Genomic DNA, 17,312 nt, shown 5'->3' on the forward strand with positions numbered 1-17,312 from the left:
CTCAACAAGGTGTCAGAAACGGTCCACAGGGATCCTGGCCCATGTTGACTCCAATGCTTCCCACAGTTGTCAAGTTGGCTGGATGTCCTTTGGGTAGGGGACCATTCTTGATACACACAGGAAACTGTTGAGAGTGAAAAACCCAGCTGCGTTGCAGTTCTTGACACTTAAACTGGTGCCCTTGGCACCTACTAACATACCCTGTTCAAAGTTACAAATCTTTCGTCTTGCCCATTCACCCTCTGAATGGCACACATACGCAATCCATGTTTCAATGCTTAAAACGGTCTTTAACCTGTCTCCTCACCATCTACACTGATTGAAGCCGATTTACAAGTTACATCAATAAGGGATCATAGCTTTCACCAAGTCATTTTGTCATGGAAAGAGGTGTGTAGTTCTCATTCTTACGCTGCCCTCATGGGGAGTTACTTGCTTTTAGTGTTTCTGAGGTGTGGCTCTGAACGTGGTCTGCATCTGGGGCTGTGCCCAAACCTAGGTAATGGTCAGGTTCCTCTGCTCTGACGTTGCTGGTACATGCCAGATCTTACAATGCCTGGATAGGTATTTTGCGTATCAGCTAACCATGTTATAGCAATCTGGTGCCCAACAGTACGGCCGATGACGTGGCACACAACCATTGGTTGATGCATGCAACGTCTGAGCAAGGGAAGACGACCGATGTCAATGGCACAGAACACTGGGCATCCAAATAAAGATGGCTGAAATAGAACTGATGGCCAAAACCGTGAATCTGAGTCAGCCATGTGTTTATTAGTCCCAGGGGCACCTTGAGTGTTGGATCTGTTGTGGATGTGTACTTCAACTTGTTTGAATTTGAGCACAAGACAGTTTTTGATACAATGCAGATATCCCAAGTGAGAGCACCCAAAGTCCTTGCCTTATAAGTTTAAAAAAAATATATATATATCAACATGTGTAGTTTTGAAATAACACACTTTTCTCTAACTGAAGAACAGTATTTTTATTGAACTCCTTGGCAGGCTGTAAAATAAATTAGGAATTAGAACCAGCAGTGTTTAAACAGGACCTCATCCAAATTCTGAATATGTTTCAAATAGTCACGCAAGCTATACCAGCATGATGGAATAAACTCATCTAGACTTTAAAAGATACATCTGAGTGTGCTGTCTAATTTAATTAATTTTAAGTCCTCCATGGGATTTTGGGAGTGTTTCCTCCAGATTGGTAGTAGAGATCACCTCCAATCAGCATCCAGGGTTGCCTACACTACTGTTTCATGTCATCTTTTGTACATAAATTGCTTCTACTTTTTCTTAGTCTTTGGTTTCCGTATTTTATAGGGGTTCGGGATAATCTTTTTCACTTTAAGAGGCTGAAGTACGCAGGATGGACATTCTGTAATGTCTGGAGAAATGTCTTTAATTTTCCGTTTTTGGCCTCTTGTCTCCTCTCCCTTTTCCACCTCCATTTTCCCTGCAGCTGTTCCCTCTTCCTCTCCTACCTGCCCCTCAACTGTTACACCTGTTTCACTGGGAGGACTTGGTATCCAGGCAACCTGCAGAGCAGGCACTCTGGGTACAATGGCTTCCACAGTGTCGGAGAAGGTCCCATCCTCGTTCCTGTCCCCTTGTCTGAATCCCAGTGCCAGGACGCACTTCAGCCCCAGCAGTCCCGCCACACTCTCACTGAGACGCGGCACCTGGCATGCCGCCACGCCCCGCGTCCGGCACAGCGCTATCAGGTGGCTCGTCATGTGCGGCGGTTTGACCGACTTGCACACGAGCACCAGCCGGAGCTGGTTCCTCTCCAGAGCCTTGGTGACCTCATTGATGCCGATGGCCAGCTGCCTCCTAGCGGCTACGTCAGTCCAGCCTTGCTCTCTGGGTTTAACAGGACATTCCGGTGTTACAGCGTCGAGGGTTATCTGTGGGGGCTCAGCTACCGAGTCATGTCCTGTAGGTGGGTTCTTATTTCTCTTTTTCCCCCACTGTCGAAACCCTTTCACCTCTTTCTTTTCCAGGCCAGTTGCTGACAGTTTGCTCTTCAGAGTGTCCAGGATGAAGTGTACATCATCACGCTGCAGCGGGCTCCATTGCAGTCTGTAGGGGGAGTTCAGGGACGTCTTAGCTGGGATCTGCTTCTTCCGCTCCTTTTTCGACACTTTGCCTGGAGTGGCCATCTTTATCTGGAGTGAAGAAAGGAGGAATTCACATGAACTGCATTTACCAGCAGGGTAGCATATAAATATAATATATTCTATTGCTCTAGATCTGTGGGGTAGACTCCTTGAATGTTCATTCACAGTAGTGATTGAGGGATGATGCTGGGGTGGGGCTTAAGCCCTGTTAGCACAGTACAACCTTTGCCATAAAAACGAACACCAAAAAAAAAAAAATATCACTACAGCCTTTGGCTATGAGGGTAGATCTGGAATCAGATTACATCGTCAGATAAAGTAAAATACGGGCTCTGTACTGTGGTCCTCTAACCTGTATGTAAAGGTAGTAAGTTTGCCCTGTAACAATGTTTCCCCCTCTATCACTACTACACATCACTTAGCTAGCTAGCTGGCTGACTAGTTATTCAGCGACAGACATTTCCCAGCATGTCTATAGATATAGCGAGTAGTTTTAACAAGTTATCAAACAAACCTAAGTTAAACATATCGAGCTGACAAACTGCCATAGTTACTTATATACTCACAGCCGTCGGGTTTTTACCCCAATTATAACAATTAAAAAAGCAGTTGTAGGTCAGTGCACACAACTAATGTGCTGTGTCCATGGGCGCAGCCATATTGTATGTCTGAGGTTGATGACGTTTCAACAGAGCCACGCCCCTCAAACCCGCATAGAGCTAATCTATTTGGCCGCGAGCAAAAGGCCACCAAACAATCTTCTAATATTATATTGACAATTTACTAAGAAAAACCAAAGCCACTTAATAATACTAGCTACAAACCATATGACCCATCAGAACAACTGGAAACCACTGGATGCTACCAAGCCTTCAGTCTCCCGAATCAGACCCTCAGATGCACAGACTTCTGAATTAGAACCACAGACTGCTGAATTAACTGAGTCCAGCTGAGCCCCAGTAGGATGGCAACCTACCATCTCTCATCCTCCATGAATCACTGTTTCTACATCCAAATTACAAAATATAACACTGCCTCCAAATGCTAAACATGCCACACATTCAATCCAAGTCAATTGTCCCTATATTAGAATATTAATTGACCTACACAATCAATTTTATACAGTATGATTTTGTCATGAAACGCGAACAATCCAATATTGACTTGCATTGATGCGAGTGTCCTTTTTAAATCTTATTTTATTTTAGCGTCCTTTACGCGCCGCGTCTCAGTATGTTTGGTCAGCCAATCAGCTGTCTATCCACCCCACTGCGGTCCCGACTCCCGAGCCATTGACCGATATTTACTGTAAGCTCCCAGTCTGTTACAACTGCAGTCAGAGCTATTCACACAGCCGAGAGGACACTTTGGGCTAATACTACCTACAGTAGCCTACGGAGTTGAACTTTGCGATATGTCTCTTCAGGTAGGCTATGTTTTCCCTGGCGGACACATCTTCTATCTGAGTGATGAGTCGATCAAGATAACGGGGTTAGGCCTACGTTTTTATAAGAGATGCGAATGGTAGACTGATGTGGTAGCTGGTGGTAGGTAGGCTTGTACATACACATATAGACTACGTTTACCGTTATGTTCTTTATTTACTGAGTCATGGCTGTGTATTGCTTTAAATGCGTATGAAATTTAGAGTTTGATTTGCTGGCCATCTCGGAATGATGCGCAATGATGCTGATGTGTATTGGATACCAGCTGCCGTCATCAACAGAGGCCCTTGAGATCAATTATTAATGTTTCTACAGACTAAGTATGCAGTGCTGTCACGCTTCCAAGACCAATAATAGCTAGGCTACTGTAACCTATTAGAATTAAACATTGCATGTACTACGTATTATAATTAAGCAATAATGTTGTTTCTGTGCTGCTCCCACTATGTACACAGCACATTTTGCAGCGTTAAATCAACACTTAAAGAGTTCATTTTATCTACTATCTCAGAGTATATATGGTCCCACTCTACAGAGTGTAAAAAGTACTTTTGTTATAACACTTAAATGTAACAGTACGAAAGTGTAAAAAAATAACACTGCATTAAACTTGTCAATGTTACTCAAATGTAACACTATGAGATAATGAACTCTGTGTTATTTATGTTCAACACTAGTGTTGATCAAGAGTTAACTCCTATTAGTGTTAAACAAAAACACTGTTACACTGTTTTGGGTTTAAAGCCCAATTTGCATGTTTCACATGGTGCCTTTTCTTTTTGAGGGAATGGTAGAGTTACCACCCATGACTATATTTGTTAGTGACAGAGACATTGTTGTTGAATTATTTCATTTTAAAGGCCTGTGGCTTTCACCAAATAATTACCTAGCTGAATGTTATCATTCAAATTAAACTTGACAATACATTACACATATCATAAGGCCTTACTTTGATGGCCTCGATTTACCCTAACACAGTGGTGTTAAGAAACTCCTGGTTTACGGGCCACATTAGGTCTGCAAGTTACATTATTGTGGTTTGCAAAGTGGTATTGGCAAAGTGATGTGTAGTTCTTATTGTAATCCAGCCAAAGTAAAGATATCCAACAGTTGGAATTTTTATTCACCCGCAACCTACATTCAGAATGACTGTCAGGGTTAGGAAACTTGATTAAAAAAGACAACCTAAACCATTTGAATAGGAACAACTATTTCAGTAACGGGGGGAAATAAATCTAACCAACTGATTGTATTAAAAACCTAGAGTCACAGGTCCAATATACAGGGGCTCCCGAGTGGCACTGCAGCTCAGTGCTAGAGGCGGCACTGGTTCGATTCCAGGTTGTATCACAACCAGCTGTGATTGGGAGTCCCATAGGGCGGTGCACAATTGGACCAGTGTCGTCCTGGTTTGGCCGGGGTAGACTGTCAATGTAAATAAGAATTGGTTCTTAACTTGCCTAGTTAAATAAATATTAAATAAATACAGGTGTGCCAAGCTTGTAGTGTCATACCCAAGAAGACGCGAGACTGTAATCGCTGCCAAAGGTGCTTCAACAAAGTACTGAGTAAAGGGTCTGAATACTTATGTAAATGTGATATCTGTTTTTAATTTCTTATAAATGTGCAAAAATGTCTAAAAATCTGTTTTCACTTTGTCATTATGGGGTATTGTGTGTAGATTGATTAAATAATTTCACCCCTCATCAATTTTAGAATAAGGCTGCAACGTAACAAAATTTTATTTTGGTTGTCCATTTGATCTTCCTACAGTGTAAGTTGGCCCAAAACCAACCAGCAGAAAGTTGAAAGTTAAAACCAACCAGAAGAAAGTTGAAACAACCAGATGATTTTACAGTGTCAACCTTCTTCTGGTTGGTTTTGGGCCAACTTAACATTACACTGTAGTCAGATTGAATGAATGTACAACCAAATAGTATTTTTGTTTTATTAAAACTGCATGTGGAACATAAATTAGTTTGGGGGTTTCCTTTCTGATTAGATGAATGTGCCCATTGTCCTATTTAGCCTTGCTGTTTTTTTTATTGGAGATCTGTGTAAAGTAGATTATTCATGCGAACAAATTGGCTTCGACAGGTCTAAATGGAATAAGGACCCACTGTTTGGCTGCTCAGTAGTGGGCAGTAATAGGCTGTAGTGCTGTAGATTAGGTTACATTCTGGAGTTTCTGTGCTGTATTGTTTTCCCATCTTTCCCTCCATTCTTCCATCTCTCTATGCAGGCAGAGTTTGAGCGAGTAGCAGATGATGTGAAGAAGGTGAAGTCCAGACCTTCAGACCAGGAGCTGCTGGACATGTATGGTCTGTATAAGCAGGCCATATTTGGAGACATCAACATTGGTATGGAATTTTCTTTGTGCCATTTAAAACATGCTAATTGAAATACATCATTGTACAGAACATACACAAGTGAAAGGACCATTACAATTATATGGAGAGAATAACAATTATTTGAGCAAATTCTGGGTAGATATGGCGCATAAACTGCTTTCCAAAATGGCCATATCAGATACCCACACTAGTATTGGTAGGACAATAGAACATAAAGCCTAACCTTAAATCTGGTCTGGTTTCTCTTCATTTTTTTTACCAGTCACCACTGATGTCCTAAATACTGTCCTCTCTTGTTCTCCACAGACAAGCCAGGCATGTTAGACATGAAGGGAAAAGCCAAGTGGGAGGCATGGGATTCTAGGAAAGGTAAAATAAAAAGATGTTGTCTTGTCTCAGAATGTAAAAAAGGAATCACCTCCACACTAGCCCTCCATCCTATACCCTTGTTTCAGTCTTTGGAACATTTGAATCAATTATGAACATTTAGTGAACAGAATGCTACTGCAAGGGGTAATGATAACCCCCCATCTAGAGATTGTACTTGACATTGAAGGCTGCAATCACAATTCACCAACACTTTTAACTGAATGTACACGGGTGCCTGAGTGAGGGAGAGTGTGTGTATGTGTGATGATGTTGCTCTAATTTGAATGTATGTTACCAGACTTACAGTGGTAAGAATCCAAGATGGTAGCCAATAAGTCTGGCCGTTTCTATGTGTGATCCTTGCGAGCAGAGTTTTAAGAGTTTTTATGTTTTAATGACCCTGGTCCTGTTTACAGAAGCAAATACTTTTTATGTGAAGGTGGATGCTGTATATAACAACTATTATTTGTATATCTCAGTCTCTATTTGACGACATTTACTTATACAAAGATTTCGGATAGAGAAGGCCTTTATTTTTTATTACACCTTTCTGGAGTTGGAGCTCGCCGTGTCAATAGTGTCTGTTTGCGCGCAAAAGGCCTGCTACGCGAGCGCAGGTGCGCATTGACGACTAGGAGCGGAGAAGCGGTTATCGGATTGGAAAACCTGATGCACCGCGGGCATTGGGAAAATCTACCTTGTTATACAACGTCTACTGGTCGTTGCACACCTGTTCTGAAATACATCTAAAACTGGCATTATGTATCTGTTACTGTGCCTGCACTTTACTAAATGCCATCCTGGATTAAATAGGCTGAATGGTCAATCGGTGAGTGAATTATCTTCGCTTTGTGCCCCTACAATTTTCAAACACTCCGACGAGACCATCATGTCAATACCACCAGGAACTTGGTCTCTCTCTGCAATTACATGTGTACCACTCTCAAACGCAACTGGACCTACACTTGATGGCATACTTCCAAAATCTCAAACTATTGAATTACTTTTTTTCTGTGTCGAAAAACTCGGTTCGTTTTATTGACAATGGTGCTGGCTCCGCCAAGTCCTCACGTATTGGGCAACTGAGATATATTGTTGTGCTTTTATTGATGATCTCTGGTAATGTGCGACCAAACCCTGGGCCCTGTAGATACCATGCAATCTCTACCAACTCCATATTATTTTAAAAACAGCAGGTTTTGGCCTCTTGCATGTTAATGTCAGAAGAATATATATAGTTTTAAAATAGACATGATTAGAATATGGGCCAAAACGACAAATGCAGACGTAATGGTTTTATCAGAAACTTGGCTAAAGAAATCTGTGTCAAATAACTGGATTTTTATTGATGGGTACACGGTTTTTTAGAACGGATCGGATTAGTAAAGAACGAGGGATTTATGTTAAATCCGAGTTTAACACCTCTGAAATTCTCTCGATTACCATAGCCAAACATTTTGAATTGCTTGCGGTTAAAGTGAACATATATATAAGGACTCCCACATCACTGTCGTCGGCTGCTACAGACCGCCCTCGGCTTCGGGAGTCGCACTAAACTCTCTTTCTGATGTCCTGCACAAGCTAAATGACCCGGAATTCCTTATTTGAGAATATTTGAACTGGGACATGCGTACATCTGTATCTGACTCTTTTAAAGAACTGTGTGACTCTCTGAATCTCGCTCAAATTAATTTATGCGCCTACAAGACCGAATCCCAGAGCACCTAATAAATCAACGCTATTGGACACTATTCTAACGAATACCCCTCACAAATACACATCGACTTGGATACTCTGTAATGATGTCAGTGTTAGAAATACAAAAGTGACCAAACCCCGTTATATTTTTAAAATACATTTTAGACAGTTTGATGAGCAAGCGTTCTTACATGATCTGTACCATAATATTGACAGTAAGTCTGATTCCCGATGCTGACACTGCCTGGGACTATTTTTACATGATATTTGTGATAAGCATACCCCTGTGAAGAAATGTGGAAGGAACAATCCCTGGTTTTCAGATAACTTGGCAGAATTAATTAGAAAGAGAGATCTCTTGGGCTCAAGTATGACATACAAATGCTTCTGTTGACTGGGCCTCCCTCAGAGCGCTAAGAAACAAATGCCCAGGATTGATCAGGAAGTCCGAATCAGATTACAATTTAAATGCAGTCACAAAGAACCTAAACAACCCTACCAAGTTCTGGAAGCTAATCAAATCAAGTGTCAGGTTCTAATGTATCCTATGGCCTTCCTGACCATTTAATGATAGATTCGAATGAAGTGAAGGATACAGCCCATATTGTAGGGGTTTTAACAAGCACTTCATATCTGCTGGTTCAGTTTTTGATAATGGTGGGTCCCAGGCCTCTGTTACAGTCAACTATGATATAGGCCCTCGTGAAACATTTGAACTTTGAGCCTGTTCCTTATATTGAGGTCTATAAAGCACTAAAGGCTATAGACACTAAAAAGTCTGCAGGTCCAGACAACCTGTACCCCTACCTCTTAAAGATAGCAGCTGGTATTATTACTGAACCTGTGGCTCACATTTTCAACTTGTGTCTCTTGAACAATTCCATACCCAGCATTTGGAAATCAGCTTATGTCCTCCTACTGCTAAAGGGTGGAGATCCCTCAGATGCTAATAACTATCGTCCTATCTCTAAACTCCCTATCCTGGCCAAGGTCTATGAATCCCTAGTGAACTCGCAGCTCTTTTTTTATTTTTAATCAAAGGTCTTTGATTCAGTTGACCATGAATTATTGCTAGCTAGACTCAGAAACATTGATCTCAGTAAAGGGGCAGTATATTGGTTTAGGAACTATCTTTCTGACAGAACACAATGTGTATATACAGACAATCACAAGTCTAGCTTTCTTGAGATTAATAGAGGTGTGCCCCAGGGTTCCATTTTAGCTCCTGTGTTCTCAATTTGTATTCATGATTTGGGAAATGGGATGCAACCAGCAAAGTTACATCTATATGCAGATGATACAGTTATATATTAATGTACTCCTTCTCTGGTTGAAGAGCTCCAGGCTGCTTTCAGTCACTGCAGGCCTCCCTTTATGGCCTCAAAATGGTCTTGAATATACAAAAAACTACATTCATGACCTTTACCAGAGCTAGAACTCTGCCAGAGAAGGTTAGCATTGTCACATCTGGTGGCTTATCCATTGAAAAGTGTCTTCCTACAAATAAATAGGTATTTGGTTGGATGACAAGTTGTCCTTTAAAGTTCATGTGGATAATCTTGTGACAAAGCTTAAATTGAAATTGGGTTTTTATCTTAGTAATAAGGCTTGCTTCCCGCTTATGGCTAGAAAGAAGCTTGTTCAGGACACTTTTCTCTCTGTAATTGATTATGGTGACTTGTTGTATATGCATACAACCTCCGTCTTACAGAGACTGGACTCTGTTTATCATGCATCCTTGGGCTTTATTACAAATGCCAAGTTACTCACCCACCATTGCACATTGTACCAAATGGTGGGTTGGACCTCACTTTATATGTGCAGAAATATCCATTTGTATGTGTTCATCTACAAAGCCCTTTTGGGTAAACTCCCTCATTACCTCTGTAGTCTGGTCTCCTTCACCACCAACAGTTACCATTCCCGGTCTGCTAGGTGGTTGCTACTTAAAGTCCCCAGGACATTCACAGTATTAGGCAAGACTGCCTTCTCTTCTTGTGCACCAGATGCATGGAATAATCTCCAATCCATGCTTCATCTAGATATGTTAGTGCCACTGAATGAATTTAAAATATTGATGGGAGACTCTGTTACGGAGGAGTGTAAGTGCTTTTTATAGGCAGGATCATGTTGTTGTATTGTTGTATGTTTTAATTCTGTAATGTATTGATTGTTGCTGCCTTCTTGGCCAGGTCTCCCTTGAAAAAGAAACTGGGTCTCAATGGGCTTTTCCTGGTTAAATAAAAAATATAAATGTTGTATTTGTGTTCTTATTTTCTAGGTATGTCCAAGGAGGATGCCATGACAGCTTACATCTCACTTGCTAAGGAGATCATCAGCAAATACTAATATGATGATGAAGTCGTATCCAGGGTGTGACTAGAAATGGTTATTATGAGGAGAGCTGTATATCTCATTCAGCCACAAGCCATAGGTTATGAGAAGCTACTGCACTAGGAACATGATACTTTTTTTCTCCTTAGATTGACCTTTCTTGACTTTTAAAATGTGGAGTTTTTCAACCCCTGTGCACTTTTGGGATGTTGAATTTATGATTTAATAAAACATTGTTTTAAATTATGCTCAGTCTATTTTATTTGTAGATCTATGATGATAAATGAGGGCAATATTCTATATTTTATATGTTCCTGTCTTCTTACCTCTAACGATGACACACACACACTATTGAGATATCAACACGGAGTGATTCATTAACAATGCAAAAGCTCACTAAGCATGAAAAAACAATGAACGGTGTTTCCCATAACATTATTTGATCAAATAATTAGTTTTTAAAGGGTAGCTCTCTCTCACTTACTCAGACAAGTAATGTCCCCACCACACCCTATAGCTCTGCGGCCCTCCTTATAAGTATCTCTGCTATTAAGCCCTGTTGGCCACCACAAGAATTGCAGGGCTAGTTTGCAGCCTAGGTTTTTAACCTAGGTTGCAGCTAGGAGCTTTAATTTACATGGTTGCCTGGAAATCACATTTCTGGAACAGACTTGTGCCTCACTTCCTGTTTTATGTGCCTTTGTAGCAGAGACGGTATGGAAATTTCATTCCTCCATTATCTCTGTTGTAGCTAGCTGGTATGCAATGAAATGGCGCTTGCTACTGAAGTTTAGTTAGCCCAATTGTTTTCTATGGCTTAAAGCTAGCTATGTTATATAAGTGTTTTCTACTTATTTATTATGTATGTAAACACATTGGTCGACAAGACGGAGCCATGAAGGTCAGACAGCATGGTTGTTCAGGAGAGGGTTTTAAAACCGACACTGTTGATTGGCCAGACAGCAACGGTACCACTGAACAACGTTAGCAAGTAAGTTAGCGAGCTAGCTAAGTGTGCTGAGACTTGCGTTACATCGACGGACTTCCATCGCCTGTTCCAATACGGTTCGTGACAGCACTGTAAAAACTTGCCATAACAAACACAAGGACTGGGTCAGATATAATGTTTCACCAACTTCCATTGAGAGATCCGACCGATTGAACCTATGGCAAGTTGCCCTGAACATTGACGCCAATACTCCGACTGACGACCTCAGAAAGTTAATGGTATGCTCAGAACATTTTTCCAGGGAACTATTATGAGAGAATGGAAATGTCAAGCAGTAAGATTAAAAGTTATGTCCCATCAGTAGGCATTCTATGCACGACATGTAGGCAAGCCATATAAACGGACATGTTTTCTAATTCTTTATTATTGTGTTAAGAGGGAGCCATCGAGGACGGACGTCATGGTTGGTCAGGAAAGGGTGTTAACACAGTCACTGTTGATAGGCCAGGCAGCAGTGCCACTGAAGAATGTTGTCTGTCCATTGAGGAGGACCAGTGCGTAAACATTCAGCCCAGAAGCTCAGATGAGTTAAACCACGGAGAACAGGTGACTATGATGCTGCTGTATGAGATGGGTTTCAGCATGCATATGAATCAAACACACTCTGTTTTCTTTTGATTAGGTGAGTGAAGTGTCAGTGGGCCTGCCGGGTGAATACAAAGATGACAGTTGTTCCCTGAGAATGGAGAGGAACGGGTCTGTGAAGCAGGAGACTAGAAGTGTTGCCTCCTATAGCGAGGAAGAGAAGAAGCTGTTGGCTGCCATGGTGTTTGAGAAGGGGGAACTGGAGCTGACTGGCTCTCTGGTGATGGAGGTGACTGAGGATATACAGTGCAGTGATGCAGACACTGCACCCAACAGGGAGGAAAGGGCTCTGTACCTAGAGGAGGAGAAAGGAGATGAGAGACAGACAGATGAAGGGATTGCCCAGCAGAGAGGAAAGGGCTCTGTACCTAGAGGAGGAGAAAGGAGATGAGAGACAGACAGATGAAGGGATTGCCCAGCAGAGAGGAAAGGGCTCTGTACCTAGAGGAGGAGAAAGGAGATGAGAGACAGACAGATGAAGGGACTGCCCAGCAGAGAGGAAAGGGCTCTGTACCTAGAGGAGGAGAAAGGAGATGAGAGACAGACAGATGAAGGGACTGCCCAGCAGAGAGGAAAGGGCTCTGTACCTAGAGGAGGAGAAAGGAGATGAGAGACAGACAGATGAAGGGACTGCCCAGCAGAGAGGAAAGGGCTCTGTACCTAGAGGAGGAGAAAGGAGATGAGAGACAGACAGATGAAGGGATTGCCCAGCAGAGAGGAAAGGGCTCTGTACCTAGAGGAGGAGAAAGGAGATGAGAGACAGACAGATGAAGGGACTGCCCAGCAGAGAGGAGCAGCAGGCTAATGCTGAGTGTGAACCCTCAGTGGAGCCGGAGGTATCTTTAGATTCTGTGAGCGAGCGCAAGAGACGGAGCGAGCGAGCCAGCCTACACTCCACGCCGACACAAGAAGCTGTGTGTGTGATGGCCAGCCTGGGGAGCCTGTTGGGTTTGACAAACTCTGCATGCGGTTCCACGACCTCAACAGTTATGAGGAGCACGTCCGTTGAGAGCACTCCAAACGCTCACGGCCTCTCTGTCCTGACTGTGGCATCCTCATCTCAAAGTTACTCAGTGTGGAGCACCAGTGTGAACAAGTTCAAGCTGTTCTGTCTGTGGGAAGCGCTGCGTGGATGAAGCTGACCTCAAGCATCACCAGAGGCTTCACCATCAAGAGCATGTCTACTCCTGTAAGTTCTGCCTCAAGCACTTTAAGGCCAGGGAAGACAAGCGGACCCACGAGAAGGACGACCACCAGGTCAAGGTCAAAAAGTTGCACTATAGGTGCTCCAAATGCCCCTGGGGATTTTACAACATCTTGAAATGGAACCGCCATTTCAAAGAGACATTTGTAGCACGTGCTACAAGGAATTCCCCCAACTTAGCAAGCTTGAGAAGCACGAGCTGAGCCACAGTTTCAACAAATCTTTCAGGTAGGTGTTTTATACTGCATACTCTGTTAGTTTGATACTGAACACATCTCCCTCTGAAATGTATGTTTTGTTTGTTTGTATTATCAGCTGAAACTGGACTGCAAAGTGTTAATGTTTTCCATTACGTTCTGCTCCTGCTAGGTGTCAGGTGTGCCAGCGTTCCTTTGCCCAGGCCAGCCAGCTGAAGTCCCACCTGCGCGTCCACACTGGGGAGAGGCCCTTCCAATGCCAGCGCTGCGACAAGAGCTTTAACCACAACGTCAGCCTCAACAACCTCGTCACACGCTATCACCAAGGGGAGAGTGGGGAGGGAGGGAGGTGCGAGAGCGGAGGAGCAGGCGACAGTGGAACTATGAACCTGAGGAGGAGAAGCGTCAGAATGAGAGTGATTCTGACTTTGACCTGGAGGAAGAAGACAGGGAGTAAAGGGAAAGGTAGTGGAGGAGGGGGGCACTGGTAGAAGCCTCTAGGAGAGATACAGTGGGGCAAAAAAGTATTTAGTCAGCCACCAATTGTGCATGTTCTCCCACTTAAAAAGATGAGAGGCCTGTAATTTTCATCATAGGTACACTTCAACTATGACAGACAAAATGAAGGAAAAAAATCCAGAAAATCACATTGTAGGATTTTTAATGAATTTATTTGCAAATTATGGTGGAAAATAAGTATTTGGTCAATAACAAAAGTTTATCTCAATACTTTGTTATATACCCTTTGTTGGCAATGACAGAGGTCAAACGTTTTCTGTAAGTCTTCACAAGGTTTTCACACACTGTTGCTGGTATTTTGGCCCAATCCTCCATGCAGATCTCCTCTAGAGCAGTTATGTTATGGGGCTGTTGCTGGGCAACGCAGACTTTCAACTCCCTCCGAAGATTTTCTATGGGGTTGAGATCTGGAGACTGGCTAGGCCACTCCAGGACCTTGAAATGCTTCTTACGAAGCCACTCCTTCGTTGCCCGTTGGATCATTGTCATGCTGAAAGACCCAGCCACGTTTCATCTTCAATGCCCTTGCTGATGGAAGGAGGTTTTCACTCAAAATCTCACGATGCATGGCCCCATTCATTCTTTCCTTCACACTGATCAGTCGTCCTGGTCCCTTTGCAGAAAAACAGCCCCAAAGCATGATGTTTCCACCCCCATGCTTCACAGTAGGTATGGTGTTCTTTTGATGCAACTCAGCATTCTTTGTCCTCCAAACACGACGAGTTGAGTTTTACCCAAAAAGTTCTATTTTGGTTTCATCTGACCATATGACATTCTCCCAATCTTCTTCTGGATCATCCAAATGCTCTCTAGACGGGCCTGGACATGTACTGGCTTAAGCAGGGGAACACGTCTGCACTGTAGGATTTGAGTCCCTGGCGGCGTAGTGTGTTACTGATGGTAGGCTTTGTTACTTTGGTCCCAGCTCTCTGCAGGTCATTCACTAGGTCCCCCTGTGTGGTTCTGGGATTTTTGCTCACTGTTCTTGTGATAATTTTGATCCCACGGGGTGAGATCTTGCGTGGAGCCCCAGATCGAGGGAGATTATCAGTGGTCTTGTATGTCTTCCATTTCCTAATAATTGCTCCAACAGTTGATTTCTTCAAACCAAGCTGCTTACCTATTGCAGATTCAGTCTTCCCAGCCTGGTGCAGGTCTACAATTTTGTTTCTGGTGTCCTTTGACAGCTCTTTGGTCTTGGCCATAGTGGAGTTTGGAGTGTGACTATTTAGGTTGTGGACAGGTGTCTTTTATGCTGATAACAAGTTCAAAGAGGTGCCATTAATACAGGTAACGAGTGGAGGACAGAGGAGCCTCTTAAAGAAGAAGTTACAGGTCTGTGAGAGCCAGAAATCTTGCTTGTTTGTAGGTGACCAAATACTTATTTTACACCATAATTTGCAAATACATTCATAAAAAATCCTACAATGTGATTTTCTGGATTTATTTTTCTCATTATGTCTGTCACCGTTGAAGTCTACCTATGATGAAAATTACAGGCCTCTCATCTTTTTAAGTGGGAGAACTTGCACAGTTGGTGGCTGACTAAATGCTTTTTCCCACTGTACATGTGGACACTGCTGTTGAAAAGCTGGATACATTATCATCACCACCCCAGAGAGAACCAGACCAGAACCAGGAGCCACCTACTGGTGTCATTAAAATAAAGTCTTATCGGTTTTGTCATGACCATAATGTTTTGGCTTTGAACATTTCTTAGAACTCTTGAGGCTGTTGTTTTTTCACTTCTACAGTTTCTGTTTAAAGATATATATTGTTAAAGAAAATGTGTTTCACTGTTCTACATCATCAAATGTCCAGGAAAAATCTGATGGGTTTTTAAAGGGAATATGTTACAAAGAATTTCCTCCCCACAGATGTTATTGGCTGATATATTGCATATTGAGTTCTCCTGGCTGGACCGGCCCACTAGTTAAGAAGCACAGAGATAAACTCGTCTTGGATATAACCAGCGAGGAAGCAAGAGGCTTGACTCCGCTCTAAAGTCTGTCAGTGAGAAAATACAATGTTAACCAGTGGGAGTGGGGATTTTCTTTTATGGAGGTCAATGAGAGAATGTCGAATTTGGTCAACAGTTAAATAAAGGTTACATACAACAACAACAAAAAACATCAAATTAAATTTCTAATTTGCTGCAATGTTTAATTTGATCGAATTGAAGTTTCATCATGTTTATGTTTACGAATTTACTGATAAGTGGGCGCATGTGACATTTTGGAAACTTGGAGAATTATTTTTTATAATGGAGTTGTGCTTGTTGTTCTCACACATATCTGCCCTCGCATTGGCTAGAATGTTTATTTAGTCATTTATTTTACCCCAGTCCAGTTGAGAGCGACACTTTACCTTTTGAGTAGTTTGCCATAAAACCCAAAGAAGAATACATAGCTCTTGCTCTGTGCCTACATTCCCGCACAGTAGGTGGCGACATGCACTTTTTAAAATATTTTTTTTATTAACAAATCAATACATAAAGCACATGAGGGAACACAAGCATACATAGATTACAAACAATGGACAATCGAGCTAGGGGCGGGGCTGGGGGCGGGGCTAGGGGCGGAGCTAGGGGATACAATATCACATTACAATTACACAAGGACTCTAAGGGACATGCATATACTTTTTTGCTTTTTTGTTAGTAGAGCATTTAACCGTCTTAAAATACAGTTCAATTTCTTTTTGTAGGGTATGAAAATGTGGTTTTCTGTTTGTAAATTTAAATTTGTGTATATGAAATTTGGCCAAAAGTATAATGAAATTAATTACATAAAAATGTTTCACCTTATTTCTATTGTATGTAAAGAATCCAATAAAGTACATCTCTCCACAATAGTGTAAAATCTTCATAAAAGTGTTCAATTATAAACCTACTGATGTCTTGCCACAGTTTTCTTACATGCATACAATGCCAAAACAAGATGCAACACTGTTTCTGGGTGGTCATTACAAAAGGAGCAATTTGAGTTGATGTTTTCCTTAAACTTCTTCATATAGTGGTTATTGCTTATTTTACTGTCAAGATATAAAGATAGAGCACCATATGTTAGTCTAGAGATACCTTCAGCCTTGGTTATTAGGACTCTACCTTTTAAAGATAAGTCCCTCTGTAGCCATTGATTTAGTTTCTTCTGGGGGTTTTTAATAAGAGGGTTAAAATTTAGTAAGCCTCTAGACTTCTGATCCTTTGTAACGGTTATGCCTAAATATGTAAGTTCTTCTTTTACTGGAATACCATAATATGAAGGTGTCACACAATCTTTGACAGCAATGAGTTCACATTTATTAATGTTTAAGATATAGACCAGACGCTTTGGAAAAGGATTGTATCACATTGATCGATATGGGAATTTGGTTAGCGTCTTTCAGACAAAGTGTAGTATCGTCAGCCAGCTGGCTTATAATAATTTCTTTACCAGCTATGGAAATACCTTGTACAGGACTATTATTTAAAGAATTTG

The 17,312-nt window shown here is 41.9% G+C and overlaps 3 protein-coding genes across 3 annotated transcripts; 2 read left to right on the forward strand and 1 right to left on the reverse strand.

Annotated features, from left to right (window-relative positions):
* Window positions 1-970: 970 nt before the first annotated feature.
* On the reverse strand, window positions 971-2,797 carry LOC135575177 (ribonuclease P protein subunit p38-like). The gene is made up of 2 exons (XM_065027737.1): window positions 2,689-2,797; window positions 971-2,170 (listed from the first exon to the last, which is right to left on the reverse strand). The coding sequence occupies exon 2, from the start codon at window positions 2,162-2,164 to the stop codon at window positions 1,289-1,291; it is 876 nt and encodes a 291-aa protein (XP_064883809.1). The 5' UTR covers window positions 2,165-2,170; window positions 2,689-2,797; the 3' UTR covers window positions 971-1,288.
* A 588-nt stretch (window positions 2,798-3,385) lies between these two features.
* On the forward strand, window positions 3,386-10,565 carry LOC115146837 (acyl-CoA-binding domain-containing protein 7-like). Its single transcript, XM_029688858.2, has 4 exons — window positions 3,386-3,548; window positions 5,810-5,927; window positions 6,225-6,287; window positions 10,267-10,565. The coding sequence occupies exons 1-4, from the start codon at window positions 3,537-3,539 to the stop codon at window positions 10,332-10,334; spliced, it is 261 nt and encodes an 86-aa protein (XP_029544718.1). The 5' UTR covers window positions 3,386-3,536; the 3' UTR covers window positions 10,335-10,565.
* A 416-nt stretch (window positions 10,566-10,981) lies between these two features.
* Window positions 10,982-13,920, forward strand: LOC115146854 (zinc finger protein 32-like). The gene is made up of 4 exons (XM_065027095.1): window positions 10,982-11,546; window positions 11,705-11,874; window positions 11,951-13,345; window positions 13,487-13,920. Exons 3-4 carry the CDS (start codon window positions 13,206-13,208, stop codon window positions 13,803-13,805), a joined length of 459 nt encoding a protein of 152 aa, XP_064883167.1. The 5' UTR covers window positions 10,982-11,546; window positions 11,705-11,874; window positions 11,951-13,205; the 3' UTR covers window positions 13,806-13,920.
* The last annotated feature ends 3,392 nt before the right edge of the window (window positions 13,921-17,312 follow it).

This window comes from Oncorhynchus nerka, linkage group LG14, assembly GCF_034236695.1.
Source record: "Oncorhynchus nerka isolate Pitt River linkage group LG14, Oner_Uvic_2.0, whole genome shotgun sequence".
In the NCBI taxonomy this organism is placed as follows: Eukaryota; Metazoa; Chordata; class Actinopteri; order Salmoniformes; family Salmonidae; genus Oncorhynchus; species Oncorhynchus nerka.